The sequence below is a fragment of the Panicum virgatum genome, chromosome 7K (genome assembly GCF_016808335.1).
Source record: "Panicum virgatum strain AP13 chromosome 7K, P.virgatum_v5, whole genome shotgun sequence".
Taxonomy (NCBI): domain Eukaryota; kingdom Viridiplantae; phylum Streptophyta; class Magnoliopsida; order Poales; family Poaceae; genus Panicum; species Panicum virgatum.
In genome coordinates, this window is record NC_053142.1 from 23578062 (window position 1) to 23587716 (window position 9655).

At 47.0% G+C, this 9655-nt stretch overlaps 1 protein-coding gene across 1 annotated transcript; it reads left to right on the forward strand.

The window, feature by feature from the left end:
- Nucleotides 1-6792: 6792 nt before the first annotated feature.
- Nucleotides 6793-9655, forward strand: LOC120640025 (putative B3 domain-containing protein Os04g0346900). Its single transcript, XM_039915927.1, has 8 exons — nucleotides 6793-7083; nucleotides 7176-7353; nucleotides 7422-7540; nucleotides 7698-8004; nucleotides 8093-8316; nucleotides 8529-8832; nucleotides 8908-9116; nucleotides 9328-9655. Exons 1-8 carry the CDS (start codon nucleotides 6793-6795, stop codon nucleotides 9499-9501), a joined length of 1806 nt encoding a protein of 601 aa, XP_039771861.1. The 3' UTR covers nucleotides 9502-9655.

The following is a 9655-nucleotide window of genomic DNA, read 5'->3' on the forward strand; positions in this document are numbered from 1 at the left end:
TATACCCAAGGGACATCTTTTTTGTTATAGAATTTATGAAGTTGCTTGAGCAAAAGAGCATCATTTTGTAGCCTAAGATTGAGAACACCCAAACCTCCTTTATTTTTTGGTAAAGAAACCATGGACCAGGCTGCCAAATGGCCTCCCCTTCGAGACCTATCATTCCCTCTCCAAAGACATTGCTTTCTGATACTATCCATATTATCAGTCACCCCACCTGGTAATTTGAGAGAGCACATTGCATAGGTAGCAATAGGAGTAATGGAAGAATTGATCATCTGTAGCCTACCAGAGTAAGAGAGCAAAGAAGAGCAGGCATTAAGACGCCTTTCCATTCTGTCCATAATTGGAGTCAAATCCTCCATCTTTGGCTTAGTGGTGCCCATAGGGAGTCCCAAATAAGTGAAAGGCATACTTCCAATAGAACAACCAAAGGCAGAGGCTAGTACTTGCATTCTATCAGGATGAACATTTATTGGGACCATGACTGATTTGCCATAGTTTACTACTAGGCCTATTGAAAGGGCAAATTTATTCAATATTTCTTTGAGATAGATAAGCTGGTTAACATCTGCCTCCATTACCAAGATGGTGTCATCAGCATATTGTATGATTGGGAAATCATTGGTAGGATGGTTAATGGGCAGTCTTAGGTAACCTTGATGAAGAGCATAATTAACTACATACTGCGATAGTTTAGCTGCTAACACAAAAAGCAGCGGTCATAGTGGGTCACCTTGTCTAACACCTCTTTTGCACTTGAACTGCCTTCCTAGAACACCATTAAGAATGATAGAAGAGGAGCCTGACTGGAGAATTAGTTTGATCCAATTTTGCCATAGGTCAGGGAAACCTAGATGCTTGAGCATTAACAAGATAGCCTCATGTTCGACTGTATCAAAGGCCTTTGCAAAGTCAAGTTTCAAAATAATGATTTCCTTCTTTGTTTGATGACATTGATGAATATACTCAAAGCTGCAAGCTAGGCAATCATGGATAGTGCGGGAACGGATGTAACCATATTGATTTGCATGCAGTAATTGAATGATTTCTAACTGAACTCTGTTAGCCAACAATTTAGTGAGCATCTTGATATCCATGTTAAGGAGAGAAATTGGCCTAAAATCATTCACAGTTTCAGGACTATTAATCTTGGGCACCAAAGTGATAAAGGAATTGTTGATACTTTCTAAATTCACCTCCAGATTAAAGAAAGATTCACACAAATTATAGAAATCCTCCTTAATATTTTGCCAACATTTCTTAACAAACATACCATTAAAGCCATCAGGTCCAGGGGCTTTAGTTGGAATGCTTTTGATCAGTAGGTCGATCTCCTCCCTTGTAAAAGGCAACACCAAGGAACTTAAATCAACATTTGGCTGGATCAAAGCATCCAGATCAAACTGCATTTGAGGCTGATTTGAGACACCCATTCTGTTCTTAAATGCTGTGTACAGCAAGGCAGCTTTCCCTTCATGGTCAGAGATAGTGTTATCATGTTCATCTCTCAAAGCTGAAATAACATTCTTTCTATAACTAACAGTAGCCATGGCATGAAAGAACTTGGTATACTCATCTCCAAATTTAACTCTATTAACTGTATATCTTTTTTGCCAGTAAGCTTTCTTGTACCTGAGAAGGGTGAAAAGATGTTTCTTGGCCACTATTCTGAAATTCCATTCAGGATTTGTTAGTAACCTGCATTCCTGAAGCATTATTATTTGGCTTGGAGATTTTGCAATCCATGGGCGTGAAGCATGTTGAGGTTTTTGGTGATTCGCTTCTCGTTGTGCAGCAAGTATTTAAGGTATGCCAATGTTACAATGGTTCATTAAATTCATATCTTGATAAGTGCCTCAACATTATTTCTTCTTTTGATAAATTTGTTATAAGACATTTGCCGAAAGAAGAAAATAGAAAGACTAACGCTCTGGCCCAGCAAGCATCTGGTTATAGTGTTGGGAAAGGAAAATTCAACATTAGAAGACCGATGCGGATCAAAGTCGAGCTGCAAGTTCTGGACGAACCGGTCCGACCGGTTGTGTCAATCGGTATGACCGCCTAGACTGGTCTGACCGGTCCAGAGATTGGTCTGACCGCCCAGACAGCAGAAAACACCGATTCGGTTGCGTAGAAAACCGAAGATCAGGATTGGAGAGTCCGTATAATTTCTTATCTCAAAGATCCTGGTCGTGGTGCAGAGAGAAATATTCGGCGCTCAGCATTCAAATATATTTTAATTGATGGTGAGCTTAATCGTCGAACCGCCGAAGATTTGCTTCTTAAGTGTTTGGATTCGGATCAGGCCCAAGTTGCTATGGGTGAAGTTCATGAAGGCATTTGTGGTACTTTTTGACGGTCACTAACAACCCATTTTGACCGTCAACTCCTGCACCAAATTCAACCAAAATGTGGAATAAAAGCTAGGATAGGTTTATTTATTAATGAATTCCACAGATGGTGTTTGAGAATGTGTGCAGGTGATTTTGAGCTAATTTTGCAGGGTACAAGCACACTTTGGCCTGACAAAAAATTACAAAGAATATCGGAGTGAAGAATCAGGCTCAAATGGACCAAGTGTAGCCCAAGAACCAAAGCAAATCCAGTTAAGACAGGCCGTGCCACAACTTTTGGACAAGAGGAAGCCCAGACAAGCCCAATCCCCGGCAGTTGGGGCGGTTGGAACCCTGGGCAGGCCGGCCAACCACCTTGGTCGGCCGACCAGGCCCATGGGCCTCACCGCCTCAACTTTGCGACGTGGCGTTTCCTCACTGGCTCCCAAGGTCGGTTCTGCAAGGGAGAGCTGCATCCCAGCCGTGACTCACTCCTATAAATACAATGGGAGGGGGTGAGAATAGGACCACACACAACACACTTCACACCATCAACAATTCACTCTTCTCTTGAGTTCTCACTTGAATGAGAGTTGTCTTAGGGAGGTTAGGAGTAGAGGTACTCAGGAGGGGCGCCGGTAACGGCGCTCTTCTCCAAATTGTACCTCTACGAGAGTGAGGGAGAGAGTCAGGAGAAGTGCCAGGCTTGTCAGCGCTCTTCTCCACCTGTACCTCGACGGATGCTTATTCGGTTGTAAGTGTTCGAGACTTGCTTATTTAGAATTAGAGTTTAGATTGCAAGTTATTATCTTTGCCTTATATTACATGAGTGTATGCTTAGAGAGTAGCATTTAACTCTAAAGTTTGGCTCTGGATAGAAAAGGATAACCCTGATCGTCTCTAGAGTTAGTAGGGAATTGCGTAGATGTGGTGTCTAGGCTGGACTATACCACTCAGTTGTCTGATAGTCCCACTGTCTATAGAGGTAGTCGGCAGATGGTGACAGCCCTGTTCGAGCCCTAGTAATCCTCCACGTTCGGATGTTGGATAGAGCACGTATTATTGGAGCTATCGGCTTGTATAAGCTAGTCGAAACTAGTAGCTCGAAGTATAATGGCGACGTGATCTCTTCTTCTAAACATAGATTCTAAAGGAAGTCCTCTCTGTCCTATCCTTCCCACACCAGTGTGTGTGTGTCCTTGGACGAGTCTGAACCCGTAGATAGTGTACTCATGTTCCCCAGTGGATACGATACTCTGGAATACTCTTGGGTGAAAGTTACAGCGGTATCCGTGCGCTTGCGGATTTTATTCGTGATGTTACAAAGTACCAACAATACTCATCAATTGTCTCCTAAAATTAAGTGGTTACTTAGGAGAGCCGGTTTCTATTGGCCTTCAATGATTTCAGATTGCTTTAGATATTATAAGAGATGTGAAGAATGTCAACGGTTTGGAGATTTGCAATTGGTACCCGCTGCATTGATGCATCCTATAATTAAGCCATGGCCGTTCCGAGGTTGGGGGTTGGATTTTATTGGACAAATTAATCCTCCATCTTCAAAGAGGCATCGCTTTGTGTTGGTTGCTACGGATTATTTCACTAAGTGGATTGAAGCAGTTCCTTTGAAGAATATGACACATAGAGAGGTGATTGAGTTCATAATTGAATATATTATTCATAGATTCCGTATTCCTCAAACTATGACTATGGATCAAGGTTCTTCATTCATATCAAAGGAAGTGTGTGCATTTATCAAATCTTATAAGATCAAGTTGCTCAATTTATCTTCGTATTATGCTCAGGCCAATGGACAGGCTGAGTCAAGCAATAAAATTTTGATCAAGCTTATCAAGAAGAAAATAGAAGAAAATCCTAAGAGGTGGCATGAAGTATTATCCGAAGTATTGTGGGCTCATCGTATATCTTGTCATGGTGCTACCAAAGTTACTCCTTTTGAGCTTGTGTATGGTCAAGAGGCCGTTTTGCCCGTTGAGGTAAATCTGGATGCCTATAGATTGGCTAAGCAAAATGATCTTTTCCGATTATTATAATTCAATGATGGATAATATTGATGAGGTGACCGACAAGCGGATGAAGGCTTTAAAGGAAATTGAAAAGAACAAGCTTCGGGTTGCTAGAGCTTACAACAAGAAGGTAAAAGGTAAATCTTTTCAAGTTGGAGATCTAGTTTAGAAAACAATATTACCTCTTGGGATGAAAAGCAATAAGTTTGGTAAATGATCACCAAGTTGGGAGGGTCCATATAGAGTTGTTAAAGTTATCTTCAAGAATTCTTATATGATGGAGACGCTGTAAGGAGATCGTCTACCTAGAGCTATCAATGGAAGATACTTGAAGAAATACTACCCAGCATGTGGCAAGATGCGTGAAGAAAAGATGACCGATTTATGAAGATCGCTCTTAGTAGTATTTTTTAGGCCCTAGTGATGTATTGCATGAATTCTGTTCTTTGCTTTTTAGCTTGTAAACTCAGTAAAAGCAGGGGGCATATGTTGACAGCCAAAATTGGCACCTGCAGAGGCTGACTGGTCAGACCAGTCGGGCCGACCGGTCAGACCGGTCTGGTCTGTACAGTCCGAGTAGAATTAGATTTTTTTTGTAAAGAGTCCCTTTGTAATCCTACTCGTGAAGGAGTACGTCTTCCCCGGCCTATAAATATAAAGGCTAAGGCCGATTGAGGTAATTCCCAATCGAATCAATCAAAATATCGCATTACTTTTTGTCTCTCAAATCCTAGCCTTTTCCAACCCTAGATTGCATTCTTCTCTCGTCTCCATGACGTTTGAAGACGTTCTGAGTGGCCTGCCGACCTCAGAGCAACCCTACATTCACTCCCGAGCTGTCAGAGCGGTCAGAGCGGTCGGCGGCACCGGTCAGACGGGCCTGCCCAGGGTTTCGTGGGTATTGATCGTTCTGATGATCGTTCGCGCGTTCTAGCACATTCGAGTGTGTTTGGCGTGATTCTGTGTCAACTGGGGGTGAGGCAGGTGGCCAGGTGACAGGGATCGGAGTCGGACGATGTGGATGTTCACTTTTTTCCCTCAAAAAATTTATTCGTGGTTGGACTAAGTATCTCCAATAGCCTTGCCAAATTTCATTCTCCATATTCCCATTTAGTTATCCATTTAGCTAAAATTCTCTCCAATGGACTAGGCAAATTGTCAATATATAACTATAACACGTGGGTCTCAAATTGTCTACATATAATTACCTAACCTGTAGGATCTCTCCTCTTTCTCTTGAGTCTCCCTTGCTCTCCTCCCTCTCTTCCTCCAACGATGAGCGGGGCTCTGACGGGGCGGCGGGATCGGCGAGCGGGGCTTCAACCGGTGGTCAAGGCTATGTGCGGCGAGGAGAAGAGAGGAGAGAGGCAGGGCGGGTTGTGGCGATGAGAGAAGAGGGGAGGTGTTGGTGTTTTGAACCACATGTTGTGATTCTAATGCTTTGCACATTTGGCTCACGGATTGTATGCAAAGAAGACATAAGGATTATACTAGTTCGGGCAGAACGTCCCTACGTCCAGTTAGCGGCTGCTTTGTGTATCTTGCACTGATTTGTAGTAGGGGTTACAAACGAGTGAGAGAGGGAGCCTAGGTCACAAGACTCTAGTATGAAATGCGTGAGTGTGTGTTTTTCTGTTGGTTGAGTGCTTTTACCTCTCCCGTGGGAGACTTCCCTTTTCCTTTCATACGTTAAGGGAAAGGGTTACTATACAAGATGAGAGAGAGGTCGTGTGCGTGTCTCGAGGAGGAGGAGGAGGAGGAGGAGGAGATACCTCGCGATCTTGCCGCGCTTCCATGGGCTACGGCGCCGCTTCCCCCATCACATGTCGGCCTTGTTGGTGTCGGGCGACGAGCTACACCCCTTGTGGGGGTTGAGTGAGGCGTAGCTCTCTCGTAAGGGGTCAGGCAAGGCGGAGCCCCCTTCCCCTGGGTAGGTTGAGGCTTACCCCTCCCAAGAGTTGGAGGGGATAGGCTCACACTACTACAAAAAATATTTTCTGAGGCGGTCAAAACCGGTTTTCCGAGGCGGGTAGGACAAATGCCTCCGAGGAGGTGTCACGGTAAATGGAGTATTTCCCGTGGTGGTTTGGTGCCCGCCTCGGTAAATAAAAAAAAATAAAAAAAGAGAAAAGCCCGGCGAGTCCATCGGCCGCCGCCGCGGCATCCCGCAGTCGGATCCGGCCTCTCTGCCGCCCAGGGCCCCCCTGCACCGCCGTCGGGAGGGAGGGAGGGCTCGGACCCCGTGCGCCACCGTCCCCCCATCGTGGCTGCCCTCTTGCGGGCTGATCCTCGTGCCGAGCGCCACCGGGCCGCCGAGCACCGCCAAGGTGATGACCGCGCCTCGCTGGATCCATCGCCGTGGGGGGCTCCATCGCCAAGGGGAGGGGGAGGGGGGCTACTGGCCAGATCTGCCACCATGGGGACCCCACATGGCCGGATCCGCCTCCGCCAGGTCCGCCGCGCCCGCGCCGCGACCGCCACCACCGGGTACCGCCGCCGCCTCCTCCACGCTGAGGCCCGGGCTCACGCCGGAGGAGGCCGCCGCCGGCGGATCTGGCTCCGCCCCGGCGCATCCCCTCCATGCCGAGGCCCGAGGCCGCGGCGGAGGAGGCCACCGGCGGCAGATCCGGCTCCCCACTGTCCCCTCCATGCTGCACCGAAAGAGCCCACGCTCGGAGGCGGCTAGGCCACCGCCAAGCCTCATCCCACGCGCCGCCGCTGTCGGAGGAGGGTCCCGCCGCCGGAGGAGGGCTGCTGGGGAGGGGGCACGGCGCTCGTGGTCAGCCCGCTGGGAAAGGTCTGGCGCATCCAGGTTGCCCGGGACGCCGGCGGCACGTTCCTAGGGTGCGGGTGGCCCGAGTTCACCGACGCGCACAGCTTCGGCGCCGGGTGGTTCCTCGTGTTCCGGCATGAAGCTGGTCGTGGCGTGCTGACCGTCAAGGCCTTCGACACTACCTGCTGCCTCCGAGAGTTCAGCCGCCCAATCAGTGGTTCGTAACTTCGCAGTTCGCACACATGCCTCAGCTATTTTTATGAAAATTTTTCTTGGTATCTTCAGTTGTTGGCTTGTTGCATTGTTCATGGCACGGACGCCTAACAATTCACTATCATTCATCATCGCTAGCTGCGAACCACGGCGGCGGGAGCGGCGGTTCTCACAGGCCGCAGTTCATCAATGTGCTTCTCCCTCCCTGCGTGGAAAAGATGGTTAACCCCCCTAATGTCAATTGTCAATCTTGCTGAAATAAATCAATGCTCAGGCTTCATACATCCTGCTCCTCATTCCTCAACGTCATGGGGAAGATGACACCTAATGCTCCAGTTGCGCATTCAGGGCATCCCTCCCAAATTTGTCAAGAACTACATCTCTGAACTCGAGATGGGAAGCTCGGTTACCGTCCTCCTTAGCCCTCTGTACAAATTCTGCCGTGTTACTGTCGAGAAGGATCAATCATCAGGTAACCTTTTCTTCTCCGGTGGCTGGTCCCGGTTCCTGGCGTCCAACGGCATCACGGAATATGATGTCCTGCTGCTTGGGTACGAGGGAAACATGGTGTTCACCATCAAGGTGTTTGGACCTGACGGCTGCCAGAAAGGTTGCAAGGACCAGGGCACCAGTAGCAAGGAACAAGAGCAGAGTGGTAAGACGAGCTGGTTTCAGAAATTTTGAATGTAATAGAAATTGATTGAATTGGGAGCTAATTATGTCTGTCACTTTTGTTTTCTCAGCATTTGCCGATACTAAGACGGAAGAGGAAGACCCTCCATCTTCCAGTAGGAAATGCAAGGGCATGGAGAAGAAGCCAGGTGGTGAAAAGAATTCCAAGAGGCCTACAAGTCCCATAACTTCGTCGAACAAAGCACCATTATCAATGAATAGGCCAGTCTACAAGGTTGGACCACCATCCTGGATAAAGAAGGAGACCAGCGGCTCTACACTTTGGAAACGCCTTGTAAGAACAATGATTTATTTATCTCGTAATTTTATTTTTTTATCAATACGTATTATCTTGTGAATGTTATGACAATAAGCATGCCAAGAAGATGCCTCGATCGCTGGATCGATCGGTTATTGGAGCATGAGCCTAATTGGTCTACAAAAGAAAATTCTTGCATTTAATTTGTCATTTGTTGTGTCAGCTCATGCCCAGCATTGTTATTGCAGTCTGTTCCGCGGAATTTCTGCAAGGCGATCGGGCTTTGGAGGACGTCCGAGGTCACGCTCAGGACAACGGCGGACAAGGATCATGGCCACAGGTCATGGCAGGTGGGCTTTCTGTTATACGAGAATCGCAATTCTGGCAAACTCACTCGGGGTTGGAGGAGGTTCTGCACGGACAACATGATAAAGGAAGGAGATATCTGCACCTTCAACGTCATCGAGAACACATTGTGGCACGTCAACATCACGCGTCATTGTGAGGACCAGGGCACCATTAGCAATGAGCTAGAGCGGAGTGATAAAACGCGTAAGTTTCCGAAACTTTGAATGTAACAGAAATTGGTTGAATGAGGAGCTTATATCTGTCCCTTTTGTTTTTCAGCATTATCAGATACGGAAAAGGAAGATGTTCCATCTTCCAGTAGGAAACGCAAGTGCGAGGACAAGAAGCCAGACGGTGAAGAGAATTCCAAGAGGACAAAAGGTCCTACAACTTCATTGAATGAGGCCCCATCATCAATTGTCTACGAGATCGGACCACCATCCTGGTTGAAGAGGGAGATCAGCGCCCATATGCTCTCGGATCAACTGGTAAGAACAATCATTTATTTATATTTTGTCTCGTAATGCTCTTTTCAAAAACGAATTATGTCGTGAGTGTTATGACAACAAGCAAGCCTATAAGATGCTAGACATGATCGATCGGTTATTGGAACACGAGCTTAATTTGTCTGCAGAAGAAAGCTCTTGTTTTGCATTCATCATTTGCAGTGTCAGCTCATGTCCAGCATTGCTATTGCAGTATGTTCCGAGGAATTTTTACAAGGCGATCGGGCTTTACAGGGCCTCTGACATCACGCTCAGGACTACGGCGAATGAGGATCATGGCCTCAGGTCATGGCAGGTGCGCTTCTTGGTGATCGGAATCGTGGCACGCTCACTCGGGGCTGGAGGATGTTCTGGGCGGACAACATGATCAAGGAAGGTGACATCTGCACCTTCAACATCATCAAACCCATGCTATGGCACGTCGACATCATGCGTCACAGCTAAGCCATGTGTATTTGGCATCAGTTGGTCATGTATGAAATGATGCTGCCTAATCTTATTCATGACTTTTTGGTCAAAAA

Coding starts and splice junctions, on each gene's coding strand:
- LOC120640025 (XM_039915927.1), top strand. CDS start 6,793: ATGGCCGGATCCGCCTCCGCCAGGTCCGCCGCGCCCGCGCCGCGACCG. Junction 7,084..7,175: donor TCATCCCACGCGCCGCCGCT/GTCGGAGGAGGG, acceptor TGGCGCATCCAG/GTTGCCCGGGACGCCGGCGG. Junction 8,833..8,907: donor AGAGCGGAGTGATAAAACGC/GTAAGTTTCCGA, acceptor TTTGTTTTTCAG/CATTATCAGATACGGAAAAG.